The sequence below is a fragment of the Haliaeetus leucocephalus genome, unplaced genomic scaffold (genome assembly GCF_000737465.1).
Source record: "Haliaeetus leucocephalus isolate CR32 unplaced genomic scaffold, Haliaeetus_leucocephalus-4.0 Scaffold450, whole genome shotgun sequence".
In the NCBI taxonomy this organism is placed as follows: Eukaryota; Metazoa; Chordata; class Aves; order Accipitriformes; family Accipitridae; genus Haliaeetus; species Haliaeetus leucocephalus.
Window position 1 is genome coordinate 3,277,385 of NW_010972886.1, and position 26,062 is coordinate 3,303,446.

The window sequence follows — 26,062 nt, forward strand, 5'->3', positions numbered from 1 at the left end:
TCAGGCTCTTGGATCTGGTAAGTTTTCATAAGCCATGCAGCTTAAATATGAACTGTCTTCGTGGCAAATAGCTGCCCTAAGGAGCTCTTGAGTTTCTTCTGTTTGTTGACGGACTTGCTCAAGGAGTTTGGCCATTTGGCTTTTTCTGAATGCTAATGAAAATTCTGGATCTGAAGAGGAAAAACAAGTGTTAGGCAACCTACTGTTTTTTCCCTGTATTTTAATGTAGATGCTTAGAAAGCTTCTATTTCAGGTTAGATACTGTTGATGGTTCTTACTACAGTGTAAAGTATAGAGAAGTTAGAACAATATTCTACTACCATGCAAAGCAGATACTAATTCAGTTTTCATCCCTACGACCATACAATATTGTCTGCTGCTAAATTCTCCTGATCCAGGTGTCTAAAGCTCAGTTGCCATATTCAGCCTTCTGCAATAGGTGCATATCAGGATGTAGCAGGGTCTTGGCTCTGGCTCTATATATGTGAAGATACACACTATATACATTTATTACCATATTATAGCTCTCATCTGTACTCAACTTCTACCTAAAACAAAAAAAAAACCTAATCAAAAATAGAAAAAAATCAACAGAATCATAATATTAAAAAGACGTGAGACTTCCCAGCTTTAATACTAGCTCATCATGCGATTTGCTTATTTGCTTGCTCTATCAAAATAAACTAAAATCATATTTGAAAAGCATTTAGGCTGCATCTAGTGCCAAACATTCTTATATTAGATAAAACCATCTGTACCTGAAGTCCTGTTTCCCCGCTGGTCAGAAAGCCTTTAGTTTTAAAGCAAGCAAACAAGCAAAGAAACCCCCTGCCTTTATCATAAAATATTCTTCATTATTTAAAAACACGTAAGGTAACAGCTACCCTTGAGATTATTCCATTCCTTTTAAGTGAGCGGAGCTAGTCCCCTGAGGAAGTTGCCTGGCATTGTCACTTCTGTGACGGAGCAGTGCCCGTTGTTCGCTGCTGATAGGAGCCGGCAGTGCCTGGCAGCACCCCGGGGGCTCAGCCCAGCGGGAAGGACATACCTTCTCGCAGTCTGCAGAATGTAGAGATGCCCAGCTGCTGAAAGCGAATCTCTTGGTGAGTAAGAAAGTTCTTGAGGTAGGCCTGAATTTCTCTGGTGTGACTCTTCAGCAAAAGCATCATTTTTTCTGCATAAATGGGAGAACCACTGGAGATCAATAGGAGCCTTTAAAACACTTTGAAAACTGATTTTTGTAACAATTAATGACTCGTCCAACTTCACCTACAAGCAACGCTACTGCAAAGAATGACAAAGGACTTGCATGTACTACAGCCTCTGACGGTATCGCTGAATCTTGAGGTAAATAAAATGCTGAGTGGGCTGCTGTGCTAGAAAGCTGGTCCTTGTGCAAGGTGCATGCTGATTTACGGACTGATCAGCTGGTCATGCTAACCGATCCATGAAGCGATTATGCTGTTGGACTCTATTCACTACTTAAGAATCTGCTCTGTTGCAAATCCTTGATGGTAGAATTGAAACAGGTTTGCGTTTTCACTTATTGGAGACTCATGAGCGACTTCAGTTTCTCTCACATCTAAGGATTAAAATCTAACCATGCTTTTCTAGAGAACGTGGCAAGAATTATCTGAACACCTTTTTCCTTGTGAGTCTTAAAGGTTCTCAGCTGCATGGGACAAGTATATTAAGCATAAAGCTGTTTGTTTTCTGCAGGTAAAAATAATGCTTTTCTAATTCTCTCTCACTGAAATTTAAAAAAATACAGGCTACATTCTTAAAAGCCACTTTGCTTCACCGCTCCTGCTAATCTAGTCTAGAATTACAACAGCAGCGTTTTGTTCATCAAGATGCTTTCCTCTTGCTTGTCAGGGAGCAGAGGTGATCCAAAATTTTGGAACACAACCACCCCATTGAAATTGTCTCTACCAACCTCTGCTCCTATCTGCAGGGAATGCCATCACATTGTATATGCTGAGAAGGAGGCTCAAACAGAAAGATGCAACAGTGACTCATCTGAAACATGTTCTCATTTTTCCCTTGGTACTTTATGGTCTCCCACCTCCCTACTTAAGTTGTTTTTTAAGGACCATAGCATTGGCTGCAGACTAGCCCTGCAGAATGGTAGTGCTTGAAGCAGGCAACAAACACTTGAATCAGATCTTTATGGTCCATTTTCATCCCTGGGCTTTCTCGTGCACTCAAGCACTGTTTTATGTGTATTTCAGGGGTGACTGTAGGTGCTTTTATGCTAATAAATTTGTAGAGACCAGATGGAGGATGCTATAGGAATGTTAAAAGGTTGTTCAGTGCCTGACAGTTCACTCCTTTGGGAAAAGGCTCATTTCATTCCAGACAGCCATAAATCTCTTTGAAAGCATAGTTAATGCTGTGTGACAGTTACCATGACCTATCATGTGCTGGATGATGGAGGCAGCTTGAAAGGATGGCTCAGTATGTTCCACTTGGCCAGCCAGTCTCACCAAGCACTTTGTCAAGGGCTCATCCATCCATTGGACCATGCATAACGTGGCTCCTTCTGGAAGACAGACAGACAAGAGAGTAGTCTGTAAACAGAAACTCCGGTGTCAAAGAAATGAAGGTGAGAGGTCTACCAGAAACAATACTGCCTAAATAGGAAATCCTTCATGCAGCTGGAGAAGCAACGTAAGTGCTGAACTTGTGCAATAAGTATGTTTAGGTTGTAAAAAAGGACCATGTCCTGAGGTTATGCTCTCCGTAAGGTAGGGCCATGGATTTGATTCACAGAAAGGCTGGTGGATTTTTATTTTGTTGGGTTTGTGTTCTGAAAGAATGAATCACTTTATGTACGAGATCTGCTATTGCCTAGTCGGCTCAGTCTGTCCAGCAGCTGCTGGGCACCTCTTGCAAAATTAAATGTGACATGTCACCAGTTGCATGGCAGTTACACCAGATACATAAGACGAAATGTTTGACAGACAATATCCAATGCTGGGGCAGGCTGGGAAAATTTACACTGGTCCTTTCTGCCATGAGGAGTGCTGTACCTTCCACTGGTGCTAATTTGGGATTTCTTATAAAATCTATGTGTAAAACTTTTAAAGAGAAAGGGCCACTTTGTATTTTAGTCTTTTTCTCTTCTTATATTAGTTTCTGCTTTCATGAAATTAATTCAGCCAGAGAAACTGGGCGATGTTACAAAGAAAAGTAGACAGGCCCTGTACGGCAGTAAAATTCAGGACAAAGAATTTTGAATAAAAATTCTAAGCAGTTCAACAGGAAAAAGTGCAAACAATGAAGCCCATGTGTCCTGCCAGCGAGTTGGATCTTGCTCTTCTTGAAGCTTACAGCAAAACTCCCAGTGAATTTAAAGGGAAAGACCCGGGCTGTATGTGCACCTGCGCTTCATCTCCTATTAGGATTAATGAAGGATAGGTACAGTTCTCAGATTAAGCCATTTATGGTGCGGTTGCTTCCCTACCTTGCTTTGCTAGTTCAGCAAGGCAAGACGTCACATAATGAAGAGAGTCTTCTTGAGTGTCGATAGAAAGCATGGTCTGGAGGAGACCTTGAACACATGGACTCTCAATGATTCTCTGCAACAAGAGAGAGATTCATGTTTAGCATTTTCATTACGTTTTAGTGTTGTATGACTTGAGAAGTACTGAATAACTCTCAGCAATAACTCTGAGCTCAAAGAATTTCCTGACCTATTGCTGCTGTACCAGGCTGTATGTTAGTATTAAGCTGTCATTTGCTCAAGTCTTGCTGCAGAGGTGATTAAGCTGAGTGCTACAGGACAGAGCACTGGGAAATGTGCAAGGTTTTCAGTTTCTTTTCTTTGCCTCCAGGGCTCTGAAAACTTTCTGGTGTTGAAATGCTCTAATCTGCAGAAATATGAGATGACCTCTCACTAGCAAAGGTGAGTTCTGTTTCTGGAGAGAAATGTTATGAATTAAGCTTTGCTGTGCATCCCTTATCTTTTAGGTTGAATCTGTGCTGGGATATATATTTTACAGACTGAGTTGAAAACAGATAGGAGACTCAGCCCGTGCTGACCTGGATTAATAGCACATGACACCAAGGCATGAGTCCTGAATGAGTCACCTGAAGGTGACTGGTTACTAGTGAAGTTGAATCACAAAGTCATCAGCTCTCTGGGAGGTCCTACTAATGGAAGCTGCTCACACCTCCATAAGGGAGCTCAGGTGTCTATCAACAAAAGGGAGTTATCTTTTTTTGTGTGCTCCTTTTATGTTGCAGGTTTTTAACTTGCTGCTTAAGAGGTTGAAGCTGGATTCAAGACTGCTGCCTTTCAAGCTCCCACACTCTGTTCATGTCCTGCTGGCACAAAACCAACACTTTTTTCCTCTTGTGCCAAGGACTCTTATGTGTTTTAGGGACGGTTCCCTGGAACTGACCCTGGAAACCTGGCACTCCCAGTCATGTCTATGGATGCACTTGTGCAGTGAGAGCTAAATACTCTATACGATATAAAGCTTTAGGAAGGTGAACCAGCTCCCTGCTGATAACAGAATAAAGTCACAGAATTTAAGCAAAAAACATGGTAATCTTTTTAAAGCAAACTTTGAAAGGATGGTCCATTTTTACTCTTACTGTGGGCTTTGAGTTTGAGGGAATCTATTTCCCTGCAAAAATTGATTTCACAACTATCAGAAATTTTTATCTTAGTATAAGTGAAAAAAAAAATTGGAAAGGGTTTTCCTTTTGGCTAGTTTAAATCTCTAGAACTAGTGGTAACTGGATCATGAACACAGAGGAAAAAAAAGGAACTGAGTCTCAAAAAGTGTGTGCTAGAAAGTGGGGCAAAGCAGCAACAAGGATTTAGGTGGGTTTTTTTCCCCAATATTGATTGTTACTAGTGGCACTGTTTGAACAAGGTACTCTTAAAAGGCAAGGAGAAAGGAAGTGCATCTGTGGATATGGATCTCATTAGAAGCAAAGTCAGCAACGGAGATCTTTATAGCAACTTGGCACAACTAGTACCTTGCCAAACAGGCAAAATGTACATCAGTAGCTGGGGTTATATTTAACAAACTGGGAGTGAAAATAGAGCAGTGTTGAACATCATAAGTGGATAACTAAGGGCAGCCAAAGAGTGAGAGTTAGGAAATAAGGATTCAGTTTCTAACAAACTTCAGATTTTCCTGGATGGTTCCTTTAATTAGTATGAAATGTCTTTGCTAGAAGTACTTTATACCTATGATGCAGTCATTCAAATTAGGTAACCACATCACACGTAGGAAAAATTAGACATTTCTTATTTTCATTAGCATTTTTGTATTGTATTGGAAAAATATGAATAAAACCCCCTTTCATTATGGCACATCAGGTCCTTTTGTTCCTACACATTTTGTGCAGAGTATCCTTGGCATGTGTTTCATTTAAAAAAAAAATCTTTCTGTGGGTAATGCTGATTTGATGTAAATAAAACCGCAACCTCCCAGGGTATAGTTCAGTGAAAAATATTGGGTACATACCTGTCTGTTTTTGGAAAGGCTCAGGTTTTTGATGATACAAGCAGTATGGCCAACAATCACAGGGTCTGTTTTATGCGCTGACAGTAGCATTCCCAGGCTCTGTAGCAGCTTGACACATGCCAGAGTGTCCTGAGAATAGCAACCGGTATCTCAATTACATCCAGTATGGACAACACAATGCAACTTTGCAGCAAACTATAGATAGATAGATCTTAGCTCTGAAAGAAGAGCATTACTTAGCTCATTTAAACCAGTGGTGTAGTGACTGGGTCCAGTAGTTTTTTTCTCTCAAAATATGATTTACTGACTGGCACTGATCTACAGAACACTTGCTATGGAAAGCTGGAGTCTTTAAGGTCTGGTAGTTTATTTTTGTTTGCATCAAATGCTTCCCAGAGGTTGTCGGTAGTCAGGGGAAGGACACGTGATCCTGACTGGAAGGAGAAGTGGTCAGGGTAGGTGTAAAAGGCAAAAGTACATGGTGAAGTAGCAGCAGCAGTGTGTCCTTCAGTACCTCAGCAATTTACCTCGCCTACAATAACGGACTGTATGTTTAGATCAGTTCGTGATCAGGCACCACTTTAGTAACATGTTCTGAACAGCATCTTCTGAGTTTATATGTACATTTCTCTGCTGCTTGATGGATATTTTAGAGGGACTTTACTGAGTACCTCTCTCTCTGAATGTAGTCTTCCTCCAGTTACCACTAATATTAATTGAATCAGATCTTCTGAGTTTGGATTACTGCCCAGGTAATTTCTTCAATAGCAGTATGGATTAAGGGGGCACTGCTGTTTATAAAAGAAACCTGATCTCAGCAGGCTTTGGGTTAGGTCTCCAGTTAAAAGCAAGAGATTTTCTCTTGGGAGCGTTTTTTCTTTCAGTCTCTTTCCCTTATGAATTTGAGTTCTTTATGCAGTTCTTATGTTTCTTTGCAATGAACTATATTATTTGTGCTACTTAGAAATTGAGACACATTAGCAAGAGTGTTCAATATAAAAAAAATCATTGGTCCTACATCAAGTTGAGAAAAACTGCATAATTCTGAAACCTGTGAAATGGCAGGATCACTGAAGCAGTGATGAAAGGCAGATGTCTTTAAAAAATAGTTTAACTTACATCTTTCTTTTACTTAGGTTAAATTGTAAAAGTGTATCTTATTTAATATCAGCTGACATCTTCACTTATGTTCATTTTAAGCACTGTCACAGCCAGCAATCCTAAAATAAAACATGAAAATAGATGGAGAGGGCAGTGCTATGCCTAAACTCAGGGCATTAAAAAAATCCTATATGCAGATATGGCTGTAAATTTTCACTGGTTTTATTTTTCCTTCTCTTCAAAGGCAGAAATAATATAATTTTAGATAATCTAATTAAATTACCATTAATGACTGTTTTCTGTGGTTTTGGCCCAAGTGTCCTCTTTTCTCTGTAATCTCATCAACTACAGTACCCTTATTTGATTTGCTACAGCCTGGGAGGACGAAATTTTCTATGGACTGTAAATGAACTTTCTAATATACAATGACTTCCCTGCCAAGCTCTGCTGTTTGTTTAGGATCTACATTAGCAAGTGACAGTACTTTAAATTTTGCTGACCCTCTTTTTTGGCTGGCATATGGCTGGGATCCAGATTTTGTTTTTTGGCTCAATCCTGCACAGCACAAGAGAATCATGAGAAAACTCTGAGTGAAAATGGATTGGGTGGTTCAGGTGGATGCTGATCTAACTTCTCCCAAGATTAAAAAAAAAAAAAAAAAAAGGCAAGGAAAATCATTCCAGCAGCAACTGTGCTTACAGTCACAATGCTGCACTCGTACCCTTTAGCCAGGGATTTCTTGCTAAGACAAATATTATCCCCTGTTTACTAGGTAGCAAGATGGGAAGGCAAAGTTATTTTGTACCTGGAGTGGAAAGTCAGTGGCATCATCTGGAGTAGACAGACTCCTGCCACCCTGACTTCCATGTCTTTGCTCAAAGGAACATGATTTAAAAGGCTGTTTTTTCACAAAGCCTTACTCTTTCTTTAGTGTTTCAGGGTTGGACTGTCCTTGGGAGAACTGAATGAAATTCCTCCTGCAAGAAGGAAGTTTTCCAGCGCTTGCTGGGAATCGCTGTCAACAGCCTGGCCAGGGGATCGCAAAAAAAGGGGTTTAAGCAGGGAGAGGAGCTCCTGTGAAGCATTCCTGGGTGTTTGCTTCATGGTAACGAAAGGGCAGATGAATTCTGCCCTATTGTATCCTGGGTAGTATTTGTAATAATTCAAGCATCACTTGACTTGGTTGTAAAGGTTAGCTTTGTTTGGTGGTTTGTTTTGCAACAGCTGTTCCCATGGAGAATTCCCTCTTTCACTCATGGAGAATTCAGCCTGAGTTAAAGAAACCTTGAAAAGATTTGAAAAACAGGCCAGAAAAGGCATGGAGGTGGGGAGGCAGGATATGAGTAAGGAGAGGTCAGTCTCTTCTCAGAGTGCCCAGGGCTCACTCACACAAAGCAGCAACTGTGAGTAGTCAGGGACAGCCGTGTTTGCTCACTAAAACAAATTCTGACATGTAGATACTTCTCACTGGAGAATAAACCCTCAAGGGCGATGCTTCGTTTTCCAGCCTCCTGCTGCTGACCCTTTTCCCCCGTGAAGGACAGGCTGTTTCACTCCTGGTGTAACAAGGCTCAGCTCCCTGTGCCTTTGTTCCCACTGACACTGCGCCGTGCCCTTTGTAGCTGGGGCTCTGAAGCACTGGTAAAGACACGTTTCAGGATCGAGGAGGAAAAGAGTTGCGGGTACTCTTTGCTGGGAGAACAAAAAGTGCAAATGGTGTTTGGGGGCAAGAAAAGCAAATGCGAGCGAGGACAATGTTCCACCATAATGTCTCATACCGAGTAACATTTTTACTGTGCAAATAGCCCCCGACTAACTTAATGCATTTCAGTTGTAAGCTTGTTGAGAGCAAATTGTGTTTTGATTGCATGAGGCAGTCTGACAAGCAATGAGGACGTTTGGTGCTAATGCAGCCAGCACAAAACCTCTGAAGCCACAGTGCCTTTGAAAAGCTCTGTGCTCTAGTTGCTGCTTCCCAGGCATTGAGCTTACCCATTTTTTCCATCATGTCCCACAGTTAAGAGGAGGTGCAATTTGGTTTGTACTGTGCTGTGTATGTGCAACTGAGGTATAAGGCACCAGGCTTCCAATACCCAGAGGAAATTTCAAGTCAGACTGAGTGTATTTCAGCCACAAGAAGCATCTAAGCCCAGCTGTGGTTACTCAAACTGTCTGTCACTACTGCTTAAAGTAATGTGGCAGAAAAGGTTCTCACATTTTTTTGATATCTACCCAAACTCTGACTCTCTTAAAAGGTTATTGTTAGCTTAAGACACCTATCAAAAACCTTACATATCCATGTTCCTAAGGATGTCTTTAATTACTGTAATGGAAAAGCACATTTAATCATAATAATAATTTGTCAGTTGCTACTTACTGGTTTTGCTGTTTTATGTGGAGGATGAAAGTGCAGCAGGAGTGTCTGTTTTGTTTATTTGCTGTAGTTTATTTCTAGTCAGACTTCTTCATGTATTTGCATAGTGTTGCACTGTTAATGGTGGTGTTTACCCTGAACGTGGGCGAAAGAACCGTTCTGTAACTAAGGACTTGAGGATACACAGGAAAAGTCCTAGTGAATTAGCTAAAGATAGATAGGATTTCAAACTGTATTAGTCCCCCTTGCTGTCTTGATCCTAATTCAAAAGATGTTAAATTTATGCAAATGTACTTTTGAATAACTGTCCATATAGGGAAGTAATGTATTTTTGCACTTTATTTTGCGCTGATGCACTTTAAATGCACGCTCTAAATTAGTTTCCCTGCTTTTCAGTGTGTGTGGAAGCTCTGTAACCAAGGAATAGCTTCATCAGCTGCGCCCATGGTTGTAGTCTCTCATGGTGCTATGCATGTCCCCTGCCCCTTGTACACCCATCTGGACACCTACAGTCTCGGGACTGAGGGGACCACAGGGAGTTGCAGGGTGTGCAGGGCAGTGTCCACACATCCGAGAATCTGACATCCATCACCCCCTCTACCCTCCCCTTGGTCACCTTGCAGGCAATCTGATTAACTACAGGATCCTTTGGATCCCACCTCACCACAACAGAGAGGCTCCTCGGGTAGTTAGTGACAGTGCAGACAAAATCTTGTTATTCTGGGTGGGAGAGAGAAGGGTTGGGAAGTCACACAGACCCTATTGGTCATTCTCAAAATGCATTTTGTATGTAATTTTGCCGTAACAGGGCATTACTCCAGGTGGTGGCCAGAACTAGTCTTTCCCCTCTGGTCTTGGAAAATGACCTCCCCTACCTGGTTGTGCCGGTGCTGGGACAGTATCCAGAGCAGAGCAATGGAGGCGTGACGCACGTCCTCGCTGCCAGATGCCAGGAGAGAGCACAGCTTGGGCAGGACGTCCTCAGCAACCATCTCAGCCTGGATGTCCGCTGGTTTGGGAAAATGACTGAGGTCAAGGAGCTTCAGAGCACCATGAGGAGGTATTTGGGCCCCGACTCAAACATTTGACTGTGCCTCAGTGATGAAATTAGAGGCGACCTCCCCATCTCTGTGGGATGGGACAATGCTGGACGTTTAGTTATAAAAATAAACCCTCATTTGTTCCGGCTCCTTTTGCCAAGGGATTAATACAGGCTTGAGAACAGAACGTAGGTTTGGGCACCCTTCAGTTTGTGTCTGAACCTCAGCAAGAAGAAATGAGGGGAATTTCCAGAGTCCTTCATTGGCAATAAGGCCCAGTAAGAAGGTGGCAGATTCTGCTGCACAGACAGAAAGACCTCTCCAAGCACCACCTATCTCGCAGAGTTCTGGTTAGCCAGGGGAGAGATCAGCCATCCTGGCTGAATCCTTACATCTCACTTGTCCCTGCAACCTCAGCGAGTGCTTTTGGGCACTAAAAGGCAATGCCAAAGCAGCCAGCAGATGGAGCGGCAGTCCTAAAAGGCCAAGCAGACCAGGGGTTTTCAACCACGCCAAGGAGCAGCGCAGCAGTTCCTTCACTCCCAGCTCCAATATAATTGTGAGTGCTTGAAAATTAAGCACCTTTACATTTTCTAGATGAACAACTCTACCCTGGACCCTAGGGCTCTAGCGTTGAGCGTGCCAGTCCTCTGCTTTCGTCTCCCAAGTATGCCATAGAAACAGATCTTGGGCATTTAATAGCATAGGATTTTTTTAAAAGGATGACAAATGCTTGGGAGAAAATTATATTTAATGATAGACAGATTCATGCCTTGGGAGAAGGCAGGTCCCCACTCAAGCAGCAATTTCAGGAGGCATTCTGTCCTAATTGGGTTTAATGCTTAGGAAACAGAGAAGGGAGAAAAGCTTAGTAAGTTGCAAAGGCTCTGTGCATAAGAAGACCCCTGCTGTCTCTCTCACTTTGTCCAGATACTTCCCCTTGCTACCTGGGAGCTCTGAGACAGATTTAGTTAGTGTATGCACTGCACCTCCCTCTTCCCTTAACATTCAATTAAAATGTAGAAAAGAGGGTATCTCTGTGCTTTTAATATGAAAGATTCCCAGCCCACTCTGCTCAGTCTGAAAGGCAGAGAGAGAAAGAAAAAGAAATAGTGTGGTTTCTTTATCTCCAAGATATTGCTTACCACTGGTAGCCAAATTTCTTAGGCAAACACATGCCTGGCTTGAAACCTGCTTGTGCCAAAGAGGGGAAAAAAAAAATAGAAAGAGAGAGGGGGAAAAAAGAGCGGTTTCAGTAATGCATGTTCTTGCCTATTGTATGCAAAATAAATGTGACAACACTAACAAGCTATTACATTATCTTCAGAGAATAAATTTTGGGAAATTATTTTTTTTTTTCCCAAACTTTTGATGAATTTTTTTCATCCTCCTCTAGTATCAGTCATCCTGTTGTTGATGAGGAAGAGCCAATGAGTTCAGATGTTGGTTTATTTTAGAATGTCAGATAAGTTATAGGAAAAAGGAGTGAAATTTGTCTCATTTGCTTTGCCTTTTTTTTGCCTCCCTCCTACACAGAATTTAAGGTTCACCCTTTAAATCCTGAACTGTGGCTTATTGAAGTTTCTTTGGTGTGGCTCCCAACAAAGCAAAATTTTCAAGATGTTATTCTCTGAAGCCATACAGTCAAAGATACGGATACCAAACAGAAAAAAAAAAAGTAGCATAATAGATGCTCCAGCTACCTTCTGTCGCAGACACAATGATCAAAGGTAGTTGAGAGCCTGGACAGAGCACTTCACACATGTAGTTTTAAATTTAAAGAATACAGGCCATCCTAGTCTAAAGGAAGCATCCAGGGCTGTGGAACAACTTTAATGATTTCCCTTCTCTCTCTCCATACATTAACCTTGTAGAACCTATGTATCTTCTAATATATGCATCTTTTCTCATGGGAAAGATACTGCATAGGCCCCTGTACAATAGATGAGCGTAATTGTGCAAGACTGAAACTGGAAGCCCAAGTTTATAGCTCTACTCTGATGCTAAGTTTTTACACAAAGAGAAAGTTACAACTTCACCTTGTCCACAGAAGAGGATAGGAGAGATATGAGTGTCCGCAGCAGGAATCTGTTGCCAGGTCTCAGCATGGCTTCGTGGTGCTGAACGTTGGCTGCTACGTTGCTTAAGGTAGCACAGCTGTAATACTGCAGAGAACCGAGAAAAAAGGAAACAGGGGAGGTCACAGTGGTGACATGTTGAAGAGAATAAAAATAAATCAGAGATATGCTCAGATTTAGAGCTGATGAAAATAAAGTCCTTTTTCACCTTAAGGGTGTTTTATTGGGTTGACGTGATAACAGCCTAAGTGGGCTTCCTCCAGGAAAAGCAATGCAATCTGCTATAGCTACAACGGCAATCATGCTGTGGCACTGCATGTTGTACAAATCCATTAGGACCCTGGGTATTTGGGAATGTGCTGTGCTGCTGCAACGATACTGCTGCTGGCACCTAAGTTAGGTCATCTGCATCTACTGTATTATATGTTTACATTGAGTTCCTCAAGCTGGATGTAGTCATTGCCCTAGCATGCCAAGAGATCATTTTCAAAGGATTTAAACATAAACACTACAGAGGATCATACATGTAAGAGTATGTATTACTAGGGAGGTATAATTAGAAGAAACAGGTTGAACTGCAGAGAAGGTAATTTTGAGATGAATCTCAGAGAAAGATGATAATGCTGAAACAGTTTGCAGAAAGCACTTCCAGAGGCTCCATCCCTTCAGACATTTAAAAGAAATCTGAACAGAGATAACAAAACTGATGGAGGAAACAATCTTGTACTACTCAGAGGACTGAATGAATGAACTAGCGGATTTTAAGGTTTACAATGCTGATTCACAGTTTTTCATCGGCATACTTTTGAACCAAGACCAGCTCTCTGTGAAGTGTGCAGAATCACAAAGAAGTGTGATTCTAGGCATAAAATAGGAAGATTTCCCAGACATTTACAATAATAAGAAAAAAATGTTTGCAAGTTATGCCTTCTCAGAACACTTAGTAAGATTGCTTAGAGTGGAAGATTAAAGTTAGGATGCAAAAAAAAACCAACAGAGGAAGAGGCCTATCTGCAACTTGTCTGATGCTCTGAAAGACACAGAAGGTAACCGCGTAACAACTGTGTGCATGTGTTAGTGTGTGCTGGCAGATGCACTTCTGTGTCATAAACTTCCTCCCGTGGAGCTAGACAAATTGAGTGTTTTGAATATACACTATTTGACTGAGCTGGGTTTCACCAAGATGTTCTCACATGTTTCCCCACTTCTCTAGAGAGACTTTCCCTCCTCTCCACCTTTTCATTTCCACACATTGTGGTTCATGCTCTCCTTACAGTCACACTGTGACTGTTTGAAAAATCTGACCTGTTTGAGCCATACCTGCACTTCTGAGTCAGGAGATTCCAGCAGCAAGGTAAGAACTGGTAGGGCTCCTTCCTTGCATAGGACATGTTGGATTTTCTCTGCCATTTGAAAAAAAAAAAAAAAAAATGCTGTTGGTGTGTCTTTCCCCTTCCCCTCATCTGGAGGCACCATTCAAAAGGGATATGCACAATCATTGGATTCTAGAGAGTGGTGATGTTGTCCAAATAGATGCCAATCAGTGTGACTGGAGAGAATATAATTTAGAGCTTGTGCAATATAGCAGTATGCAGACATTTTAGCAAAATGACTAGCTGTTTGATTGACTAAGCCTTTGCTGGTTTTACGCTAAAGACTGTTCTGAGAATCTGAATTGCTGGAGAAGCTGAAAAACCTCAGGTATAATATTCACCATGATTTCTGTGTTTAAAAAACAAATTCTCTTAAAAAATTTTGAATAATAACAGAAGTGTAATAGCCAACTGTAGAAGTTCTTGCCAACCATTCCCTTCCACCATGTAGAGATAAGAGACATTACTCATGACTGTGTAATTTAGCTGTGTGGGATAAAGGTATCATCCAGTTAGATGAGATTTAATGGTAGTTTGTTTCAGAGTTAATGTATGGGAGTGCAGATATTATTACAGAGGACTAAATACTGCTTTTGCTAAAGCTGTTGGCAGATATTCCAGGAGCCTTTAATGTCTGGCCCATAATAGTTATATTTTGTGTCTTTCAGTATCAGGTTAGGGATACAAGTCAAATGTTCCTAGAGCTTGACCTTGTTGGATAAGCTTCTGAGATTGCTTCACAGGACCACCAAATTTGCTGCTAACTTTTTAGACCAAGTGATTTCTTCAGCAAACGATTATTTTTTTTCTATTTCTTTGACTGATGATTTAAGTGCTTGTACATTAGCCAGTTGGGGTTGAAAATCAAGACTTTCTATTTCAGTACTAGGCAAAAAAGGGTCTGTCTTAACTAAAGAGAGGCCAAACTTAAATCATCAGTCTATGTTACTGACTTGAATGCCATATGCAAAGAAAATAATTTGTTGCTCAGATATGCTTTTATTCTTGCCTTAACCCTTTTGAATTATTTTTCTATCAGTGAGAAATTTTATTTCAGCAATTTTAGATAAACCATTAGTCAGAAAGTACCTGATTGTGTGAGGTTGAGAATAGCACCAACTGCATTTTGTTGGACTCTAGGATCGTAGGAATTGGCAAGAGACAGTAGGGGTGTAACTCCTCGAGCAGCGCCAATTGCCTCTCGGTTGGACTCTGGAGAAAAGAATCAGAAAAAGAAAGAAAGAAGACATTGCCATCTTACTGTGAGCCACAAGCAGGACAACTAGCAGGACTAGACTTCTTTGGTGTTCGCTTCTCTGATTCTTTGGTATATATCAAAATTTCTCTGCATGCTCAAAGGAAACTTAACAATTCCAAGAGCTCAGTGGGAAAGAACTAACTCATGACTTCTGGATTAGCCACAGATCACAGCTGCTTCAATGCTTTTATTTTGTGACTGGGATGATTAAAATAAAAAGACTGCAAATCCCCTTAAACAGGTTAGCAAGGTGTCATACTTGCCTTGTACCCCTGGTATGTCTGATCAAACTATTCACAGTGTGCCAACCAAAAACTACATAATTAATTGCAGGTAAGACTGAATTAATTTAGCAGGGTATATTCAGGGCCGATTTCTCTCTTTGAATGTGCTTGTGTCACTTCTTTGACAGCTACAAACAACACTGAGGTTTCTAAAGACAGGATTTGACTTAACCACTGGAATTTGAAAAGATGCTTCTCTGAAGTGGTTATGCTTCCTGCATGGCAGTGTATTAAGTTGTACAGTTGTATTCAACATCCTGGAGTACAAGGAGAATTCAAGAAAGATCTGCGGAGTCCCTCGAGACTCTTGGATGAAAAACTAGGGAAAAAAACTGTAATACTTAAATAATTCTATAAAATTAACTATATACTATAAAATACTATACAACATATTTATAGACTGTGTAAGTATACTACATATGGTAAAGTTATACTATGCTATGAAATATAATACAATTTAGAAAAAAAATATCTGTTTTTAGTTCTACTCTTTTTGGTTTGGACTTACTGAAGGTAATCTCAGCTGTGCTGTACAGAAGAGAATCCTTCCATTATGCTCTTCCCTACCCCTCTACCATGAGGCCGTCAAAACATTTGCAACAAATAACCTGCTGCCACACTGAGACAGCTATGGCCCTCTCCCTTTTACTGTCTTATTTATATATATACATTATCTGTATTCATATCTTATAAGTATTCTAGTGGCATAATTTTGAAAAAGTAAGGTGTTGGCAATGGTGTTCTTTGAAGTTGATGAAATTTAAATGGGAATTAGACCAATGAACGATTCTTTTAATATCATAGTATTCTGCAGATTATTTTATAAAAGGAAAAAGCAAAGTCCATAGTCTACATCTTCCATTATTTATATGAGCCAAACTACCACTGGAGGCCACAGGAGTTTTAGCTGAGTATTGCTTCATTTATGTGCATTTCTAGACAGTTTAAACAATGGCCAGTCTCTAGAAGTTTGCAGAGAAAAATATGAAGCAGAAGAAAGCAAGAAATATGAAGGTATTTGGAGGAGATCAACTATTCAGGTGCCAACTAACTTAGAGAGTTAAGAGAACAAAGCCATTATTTCTATAGCTGGAGCTTATCTATACTGGGGAACTGACATACACAGATAATCCAGGATATTTATTCAAGTATAGTTCAGTCAGTATCAGTTTAGTATTCCAGAATAAGTCCTTTTCTGCCTTCATATGCTTATTTTATACTCAAGGAAATACCTTTTATTCTGGAAAAAAATACTTTAATTTTTGAGCAAAATAATTGTTCAGGGAAGAGTCATGTATTTAAAAATAGCTTTTCCATGTAGGAAGCTATTATTCTGGTTAAATATTCTGGACAATTTTGTAGACAAGCCTTTCTCCAATCTCATTTGCCTGCATATTGTTCTTTTGTTTCCCTCAGCGGAAGCAGAAATTCTTTTGTGCGGCTCCAACTGACGGAAACCAGTCTGGTGTGATGTAAACTCTGATTAGTTGAGTAAAAAAGAGAGGTAAAAAGATTGAGAATTCAGATATTGCTGCTTCCTTTATTCTTCCACACAATACACTCCATGAATGTTTCTGAATGTGGAAGAGAACCTCACATTTGGGCAAAGGGATTACAAATATTTGGACAAAACTTGGGCAAATTCTTTCTTCCACTTTCCCTTCTAGGGCAGGGAAGGGGAATCCTATATCCTCGAGAGAGAGAGCTTCTCAGGCGTGTGTTTCCTGTCTGAAGATCTTTGGAATGAAGCACTGGCTGTGACAGAAAATGACCCATTGGGTGCTTCAAAGGTTCTTCTTCCTTAAAGAAACATAACTGGCTTGATTTGGAAAGGCTTCACATCCATGACAGCTCAAACAATTTTTCTGCCTGAGGGCTCAGAGGTGGTGGTCAACTCTGGAAGCCTACAGTGACAGGATGAGGTTTTACAGCCTGCTTTGCAGGGAGGTGGCACGTGGAGATGCCGGCACCCCACTCCGGCCTGGGAAGGACTGGAGCGCCCGCATTCATCATGGGCGAGTGGAGAGACCACAACAGGTACCCACGTGATGGAAACCTCTGTGACCAAAATAAAAAAAAAAATATTTTTTTTCTTTCTTTTCCCTTGGGTCATTCACTAGCTGACAAGTTCTCTGCAGTCTCTGTTAGTGCCCATTATTGTGAGTTTGCTGGATTTATTTTTACATATGTCATTTTCCCTTATTCTCTTTTCCATTCTCATTCTAGTTTTGGTAGACAGTGTGGCTGAACACTATCTGTTTTGTCAACTTATGACAGAATGAATGGAGATATCTATCTCCCCAAGATGTGTAACTGTACTATCATCTCCATAAGAGATGTGGCAGGCTAGACTATGTTTCTCTCCTGGACCACCTGTTTATCTAAGTAATGCAGTCCCTCCACGGATGCAACCTTAAGAGTGCTTTTAGAAGGGAACCACATATGCTGGTGGTTAGATGCTACTGGTGGTTTAGATGCTACTCTAAGGTGGGGAAATCAATAACATCTACTCAAGCTGGGTTTGAATAACTCACCTTGAAACCTGCATTTATAAATTCTTTCCTTCCATTCTCTGCTATTGTGTGCTTGAAAATTCTCCTGTCAGTACAACTCTGAATGTGCTCTATACGCAGTGCATCCTCCTTGTTTAGCTTAATGCAGATGTTCAGGCCTCCCTAAACCCTTGCTGTGAATGTTTAGTTCTGTTCATATGTACGCTGAGAAGAGTTCTTATCCCAAAACTGATTACTTTCACTCACAGATTGAGAAGCTGCACATTATTGCAAATGTGCATGTGTCCTTTTGCTATGTGGACAAATGCTGGTGTTGGAACAAACTGACCTTCAAATCATTTTCATCTGAATGGGTTTGTTTGCTGTTTTTATTTTTGGCTACCTATTGCAGCAGGTAAGTACCAGGCAACCCAGTTTACATATAACTTGCAGTCACATTGCTAAACAGCTTCACTCTGTACACAGTCTTTCATGCTCACTGCAGCAGAATTAAGACACATTACCATTCTTGGATTTAGAATTTTAGTCACCTTAAAGCTATCTAAGGATTTTCCTAATTTGGTTGTGCTTCCGTATTTATCTTTTTTTAAACCACTCTGAAGCATGAATGGCTTACTTGAAGGACATGACTGAACAGAATTCTTTTCTCAAGCAGATCCTTTAAGATATCATCAGAGTCTGTGAGTTAAAATTAAAATAAACTCAAGAGAATTGCCTCTTGCTTTAGTTTCATTGCTGTGATAGCTAAATATAGTCTGAAAAAGAAATAAATGGATCCAGACCATCCAAATCCTAGTTAAACTGGGACAGAGATCCTCAATACTGATCAAATCCCAGGCAGCAGCCCAGCTTATGCACTTGCAGCACTGCCTACCTCCGTGTTCAGCAGATGCCTTCCTATGTAGTTTGAAAGCTCCTTGAGTGCTTAATTTGAACTACTTGTGCTCAGAAGTAGACTGTCACTTAAGGGAGTGTGCAAAGGTATTAGGTGACCAGCCTCAACAGAGAATGAAGGTGGATTGGATCTGGAGTGGCTGAGGGTTCCCTACACTCTGGGTTAAAGACAGAGCCATCTAGAAGGGCCAGAGTGCCTTCAGGACCAAGGAACATCCTTAGGTCCCCAGACAAGTCGCTTTCTCTGTGGGCTGCTTAAAACAGGTGAAGGGACATCTCTCTGTAGATCTTCAGGGGCATAACTTCACTGAGCATACATAAAGTAAGTCCTTCTAGTGCCAGGTACCTAAAATTCTAGCAATGCCTTGCCTGATTTAGACATTTAAATGGGGCAGTTCGCATTCCACACAAAGTAATGCAGTATACAGAGTTCTTAACCTGACCATAATAATATGCAACACTTAAAAATAAGTTTCAAGGGGAAAAGTGTTTAAAAACCTGCAAATTAAAAAAAAAAAAAAAAGATGGGAAAAAATGCACTTTCATGTAGTTGGATCCTGCTTATCCACTCTCCTTTTGCAACAGTAATACTTAAATGAGAAAGTAACGCTTTCACCATGCTTCTGTCAGCCTTCTGGGAGATCTGATTGCAACTTCCCACGCTGGAGAGGGAAGCTGATGGAATAAACACTATGGGAGAGGAAATAAATGTTACTCATGGCTTTCATACAGGCCTTTACACAATTTATACAGTAGAATTACACAGTTTGCAAAAGGCAGAATAAGCCTGACTAACCTGATAAGCTCAACCACAGTTACCAAAAGAAAGGTTATGTCTGGATGCCAGGAAAATATCTATATCATGATATGAAATATGCATAGTTAAGCAACAGAAGTTGGTGACAAATGCAAGTAGTACGGATGGATAAGGAACTGACTTAAAGTAAGCTAGCAGCAAGTTTTGCTGAATGGGAATGACCACCTGGAAGGAGGCTACAAGTGGAATTCCACAAGGACTGGTCTGTAGTTGGTTTTGAACCAGAAAGTTAATACAAAGGTGCAAGTGCAGCACTGTCAATGTGGTGGAGGACTGGAATATTTTACAAATAACGGACAGTTTAGAAGACTGAAGCAACAGAAACAGAATGAAACCTTATACTACAAAATGCAGGGCCATGCACTTGGAAACATTTGTTGCAGACCCTTAATTAACTGGTGTCTGCTGGAAATAGCAGCAGAGGAGAAAGACTAAGTGATTAAAGCTGCAGGATGATAACATCACCATGATGCAATCACAAAAAACCCAGGTTTTATCATGAGATGTACTGCAAAACATATTTCCCTGGATGCCACAATAAAAGACACAGGTGAGACTCCAGCTGAAATACTGCACATTTCTGGTGACCTCTCTTTCAGAAGAGATGAATTCAAAATGGAATTCCTGCAGCATTTATGTACATCTTGGGACTGCAACAACGTCTGAGGTCTGTGGTATCACAAAACAGCAGATGCAATTGCTATGTTCCATGTCTGGAACATATCATTTACACCCAGAAGGGCTATGAAGATTAATGGAGAGCCTCACTTACAGGAGGAGTCTTAAATGAGCTTGGCTTTTTCAGTTTAGTAAAATGAAGGAGCCTCATCAGCATAGACATCAGAGAGGCAGAACTACTAAAGCAAAAGCCAATGTAGACACTAACTAAGATAAGCTGGTCATGAATATATTTAGGTTGGAAATCAGAAAAAGGTTTATAATCACAAGAGAATGAAGGTCAGAAACACTGAGAAAAAGATCTTAACTGGAATCTCAAGAGGTTGAATTTATGATGTGGGAATACCAAAACTTGTTGCTGCATCGTATGACTCTTAAACTAAGTGCAAATAATACGTTGTTTCACCTTGAAATATAAGGTAAGAGTTGAATGAATTCACTGCAGAGGATAATGGGAAAGAACAGCACACTCACCTGAAACAGCCAAAATCATGGTGCAGGCACAAGAATTACACTGGACAGTGGGATCCTCTGACTCAAGCAGATCCAGAATTGGCTCAAGTAAACCCATTTGGACAACTAATTCCTTGTCAACTATTCATAAATACAAAAAAAAAGGACAAACAGAAAAATAAACAGTTAATGCCTTTGTGAAAAGAATATATTGTCCTTTGACTGCTTTGGGGTCTGTATTATGATTATGCGAAACAGACCTAAGATGGAAACAGCCTGAAAGGCACTCACTTCATGAGTGAGTGCTTGGTTTGCTTGATTCCTCTTCAGATTCATGATAGAGTGTAAGAGATGTTCAGAGGTTCTAGTTCAGAAGCTCCCAAATATTTCTTCTAGCAATTCTGTTTTTAAACATGAGGTTCATTTTGGAAACTGCAACTGCAACTTTCCAATGGGTTCACAATTTACTCAGCCCCCCACCTTTTTATTCTGAAGTCTACCTTTTAAAGACTATTTTTTACTTATAAATAGTTACAAGATAGTATTTGCAGCAAGATCCTTAAAAAAAGAAAATAAAATGGATAGCTTCACTGAAGACTGATCCCATCTTCTGCTGTTAAGGGATAGCGTGACAGAATACCTGTTGTGGCCCAGGTGCCAGGGAGTGCAGTAGCAGATGCAACAAGTACTCCATTGCGGAGGTTTGGGGTGTTCATGTCTATCAACATAAACTGTGACCTGCAGCTCCCTATCTCAATTAAATTTGCCCTATTAGCTATAGAAGAAAGTGAATTCTTTTAAACATCTTTTTTTTTTTTTCAATCTGCAAGCAATTTAAGACCAAGGTCCAGTTAATAAATAACAGGAAAATGAGCAGTGTCTCATAGGCAGAGTTTGTTTCTGAGAGCTGTATCTGTTGCTTGAAACGGTAAGTGGCAGGCTCTCAATCCAAGAATGAGAATGGTACAGCTGTTCCCACAGATCTCTTACCACATGATATAATGTAGCTGGAGGGATCTGATATACCCTGGTGACATCAGAATCTATGTGGCTTGCCGACAGAGACAGAGCCTGTCCTATCTGGAACACAAAAAATGGAATTTGGATTTGTGTAGCCCTGGCTATGTAGATGTGCCCTCCTTCTATACTGTCTGGCTGAAGAGATACTTTTTCAACCGAAGAGAGATGTGTTGTTAATTGCTCACTATTTCCTTCCAGCAAGAAGTTGACAAGGGACAAGGAAGACATCTGTTGCACCTCCAGGTCAGCAGATCGCAGTAAGGCATAGAAGGGTTCCAGATGCTCCACAGGTAGGGGCACATTTACTGCAGGAATGAGACAAAACATTCAGGAGTCTCATTATTCGTGGTAGTTGCTCACATTTTTCTCTTGTTGGTCTTGGGCCTCAAGTGCCATCATACATAGGCTGAGTGGTATTCCCCTTCATTTAAATTCCATTGGTACTAGCAAAACAGGGCAAGTTGCCTGAAAAGGTTTTGAATAATCAAGTACTTCAAAAACATCACGGGAAGGTAAGCAATATGCCTTGCTACCAAACAAGTCATTCCGCCTCATAGCAGGTCCTCAAGTTGTGGCTGTCTGCCCTTTTTAGTGAGAAAAAAATACATGGGATAAAGCTATCAAGCCAAGTAGCAGAATATTCTCCTTGAACTAAATTTAAAACAAATAAATAAACCACAGCCTGCTTCTTGCTGGTATTTCTACCTTTTTGTAGGACCCACACTGTTGCTGGAATCTTATTTGGCGTATCTAGGCTGACTTCTAACCATTTACAAATTACCCCAGGAGCCTTGTGCTCCCACAGAATAGCTGGGGCAAAGAAGAATGCTTCCTGCATAAGTTGCCACTACAATCTGTCCTCTAGGGCTTTTTAATATAAAACCTGAAACGATCATCTATGTCCATTTCCTTCCACCATAGTTTTGACTGTGTTGCTCTCAGGAGATTCAGTATACATTGACTCTAACTACTTTGAGTTCTGCTGAGTTTTTCCAGAAGTATTACAATTACATAAATGACAGTCTCATGAGAGATATCTCCTCATAGCAAAACCTAGAATAACTCTGCCCACACAGCAATGACAGCATTTCCATTTTTCTTAGCAAACAACATGGCATGAAAGAAAGAAAAGAACCCAAAACCTTTGATTAATGAATGAAAGGGAGTTTCATAGTTGGAAAAAAACTTTTTATTTATAATTATGTGAAAATTTTCTAATGCATTGAGATAACTTACTGTGCTGACTCATATGCAAGTAATAGAGGGCAGCAGACTGCTGTAAACCTGGGTTTTCTGAAAAGGCTAAGGTCCTCAAGGCTTCCAGAGGGTCCTTTCCAAGTGGTGACATTTCAAAACCTGAAGATGTACAATGACAGCACAGACTCAATTCTACCTGAAAAGCATTAGTTTACAAAAAGAAATTAAAATTTACAGCCAACCAAACACATAAGGATTTTTGTACTGCAACAACTCCATAGAGCCCATCTATCCTTATTCATATTTCCATGAGCAGAAGCAATAAACGAATCTGGAATAACCTGTCCTTGGCAATGCCTCTTGTGAAGCTCACAAAGCTAGTGATTGGAAGCAAGATAAATTATAACCTTTAGACATTTTTATGCTATCCAATATAAACGCAGGTGCTCTTGTTCTCCATAAAAATCTTTTTTTTTCCTGAATCATAGAAGATCTTTGTTAAAATATATCTACTGAACATGGTATTCTTATTAGGAGCTATAGAAAGAGTATATATTTTTAATTTACTACATTTTAGGTTCGCTGTGTTTCCTGTCCTGGGTATTACAATACAGGATTTCAGGGAACAGCAACATGGATTGCAAATGGGCTTGCCTCAGGCTCAAATTTCTAGCATGAGTCTACCTGTTCTCAAGTATGATAGTTCCCCTATGAATAAACCAGATGTTCAGCAATAGCCAACAAGCAATAGCAGTCATGCATGACTTCTGTAAGTCACTGTATAATGTACTTATAATGTGTGGAATGGAGCAGCAGAGAGGAAAAAAAAAAGGGGCGATTGAACCACTGCTCAATAGTATAAACCGTTGAAAAGGTAATATAGTATAAATTGACTGGTGGAGCACACAATTATGAGATATATTTTCAGACAATGGATTAAAGCAGTGCATTAAAGATTGAAAAATCTCTATGAAGAAGATGTAGCTACTTTACCTCCCATGGGATAAAGAGACGTGAGGGATGTGAGGGGTATAAGTTTTCATGCCTCAGTGCAAAACTCAGCTAATATCTCAAGCCATTAGAAGCTGCTGACATGTCAAGAGCAGCAGCCTCCCACCTTCAAGATTAGGTAAAAGTGGGCTTCACAGAACAGCTTCATATGAAGATAAATTTTGTTTAATCATTAACAATACACACAAAGGGAAGGACTAGCCACTGTGTGCAAGGTTTTAAAGAAACACCCAAAATCTCTTCATGTGGTTTGATTTTGTTCCTTACACACTGACTGTCTGAATCTCCCACATATCTGTGCGTTTTTGTTTGGGGCAGTGATAAAGCAGAAGGGGCTAAAAATCTTCACCTGGTTATAATATCAAGCATTTGCTGCCCTAGCTAATAGCTCAGTATGATAATCAACCATGAAGTCTCTCCTTGCACCCAAATTGTCCAAGTGTTGGCTCCCTGCTTATTATAATTTGTCCAGAACTGAGGATGGGCTTGTTCCACCTTGGAATAAAATACATAGGCGAGTGCTAAAGCAAGAGGGATGTGTCTTGGTTCTCTTTGTGAGGCTTCCCTGCCTCCGTCTGTCCTGGCAGCAGGATTTGACCACTCAGAGAATTAACCCTGGTTCTTCTTCCTGGGTGCTGCTTATGTCCTATCATGGACGTTGGGACCTCCCTGAGAGCACATATTGCCATGTGTGTACTGCTGTCACAGAAGCTCTAAGTTCTCTGCTGCTGTACCCCAGTTCCTGAGGATCCCAGACAGACCAGCCTTTTGAAGACCCATCTCAGAGTGGAAAGGACTTCTCAAGAAAACATACACTTAGTCTTTTCAGGAAGCACTGGTGGGTGCTGCAAAGGGCCGCTCCAGCCTCACCATTTTTTCCAGACCACCCCTTCATTGCACCTGATCCATCAGCTGAGCTGGGATACTGCCAAGACAGTCTCTTATACAGTCAGGAGCACGCTAGCCTTTGGAAGAAAATGTTCAGCCCTGGAAGATTCCCACTGTGCAACAGTTAGTGAACTGTATCAGCAGCACATTCATAGGATAATGACACCAGCTAATACCAGCTGAGGCTAATTCACACATGTTCCAAACAACCAGCGTCAGAGCAATTATTCCAAAGGTTGTTCCATGACAGATCATTTCAAACAGCGTTAACTGTGTCACATCAAGGAAAAATGTCTCTCCTGGTCGCCCTCACAAGATGGTTTTATGTCCCCCAAAAGGCAAGTAAAGAAATAGTAGTTTGTGTTCCACACCCTTCACACAAATGAAAGTAGAAGGCTATGCAATTTTGTGTAGTAGCTTTAGCCCAAGGTTGTTAAAGTTAAAGCGATATACCCAATTAGCTTTGGGACAAAGCAAAACCAAACAAGCAATGGCCCCTGCCTAAGCTTGAGACAAGGAATGTTTTTAGGTTGGACAACTGACAAAATACACTCATCCGAGATGATATTCTGTGACTGCAGGAGTGAAATAAAAAAGTTTTCCTATTGATATTGTTGTATCCTAGGACAGGATAGAGAAAACATCACAAGTAGATATACAGGGCAATTAGGCAGGTAGCCTGTAAAGCAGAGGAGATACATGAAGAGTTATGGATCTACTTTGATTGAAGCAGAATCCCATGATTGCGTTCAAGCCTTGTGTCTAAAATGTTTGCACAAAAGCACTTAGGCAGACCAGTTGCTTGGAATCCTGGGAGCCCAATGGTGTTTGTCCCAGGGCGACTTTGACCTTCCCTATCTATAGCACAGACACCCCCAGTGCAAGTCCAGGTGTTCTGCAGCCAGCCAACATGCGTGTGCACAACTCAGCTAGGACCACACTGATTTGCCTGCTCACAGCTCAGCACCCACGTAGCATCCAGTGTTAGTACTGCCTGTTACTGGCTTTGTGACTTCAGCGACTGACTTTAAAAAATTAACTTCAATTTCTAGAAGGACTCACTTCTATGAAACATATTTACAAGGGTTATGTATTAACAGTGGTGGCAGAGCAAGAAAGTGACTGACCATTTCTACCTAGATAAAACTGTTACGCTACTTGAGCCCTTGGTGTCCCATACACAAAGAAAATGCTCTGTAGCTCTGGCATTTCCTACATCATCACCAAGCTGCTTCATGCCATGCCAGAGCAGTTCAGCCAGCAATCTGTTTTCAACCCACAAAATGAATCTCCTTGTTCTTCCACAACCTTTAGAAAGAAACAAGCCCTCTTACCTGTTTCAATATGCAGCAGAAATTCCTGTGCTGTCACTCTCTCATGAGGCTGCAGGATGGGCTTGTACAGCTGTCTGGCTTTTGAGCTCTTTTGTTTTAAGCAGGAGCATTTGCTTATCAGAGTCAAGCATTCCTTGATGCCTTGCACCAAGTTGGAGGACATCCTCTGAACAAAGGCCACGAAGTCCCGCAGCAGCTGTATGCACCGTCCACAAAGTTGACCCATTCTTGTTCCAAAAGCAGCACAAAGCAAGAGGAAAAGG

The 26,062-nt window shown here is 40.8% G+C and overlaps 1 protein-coding gene across 1 annotated transcript; it reads right to left on the bottom strand.

The window, feature by feature from the left end:
• LOC104836425 (vacuolar protein 8-like) lies at positions 1 to 26,025 on the bottom strand. The gene is made up of 14 exons (XM_010575032.1): positions 25,800 to 26,025; positions 22,606 to 22,725; positions 21,555 to 21,674; positions 20,371 to 20,490; positions 14,542 to 14,664; positions 13,400 to 13,482; positions 12,041 to 12,166; positions 11,147 to 11,192; positions 9,837 to 9,970; positions 5,487 to 5,615; positions 3,467 to 3,581; positions 2,408 to 2,542; positions 1,049 to 1,174; positions 1 to 170 (listed from the first exon to the last, which is right to left on the bottom strand). Exons 1-14 carry the CDS (start codon positions 26,023 to 26,025, stop codon positions 1 to 3), a joined length of 1,773 nt encoding a protein of 590 aa, XP_010573334.1.
• Positions 26,026 to 26,062: the final 37 nt, after the last annotated feature.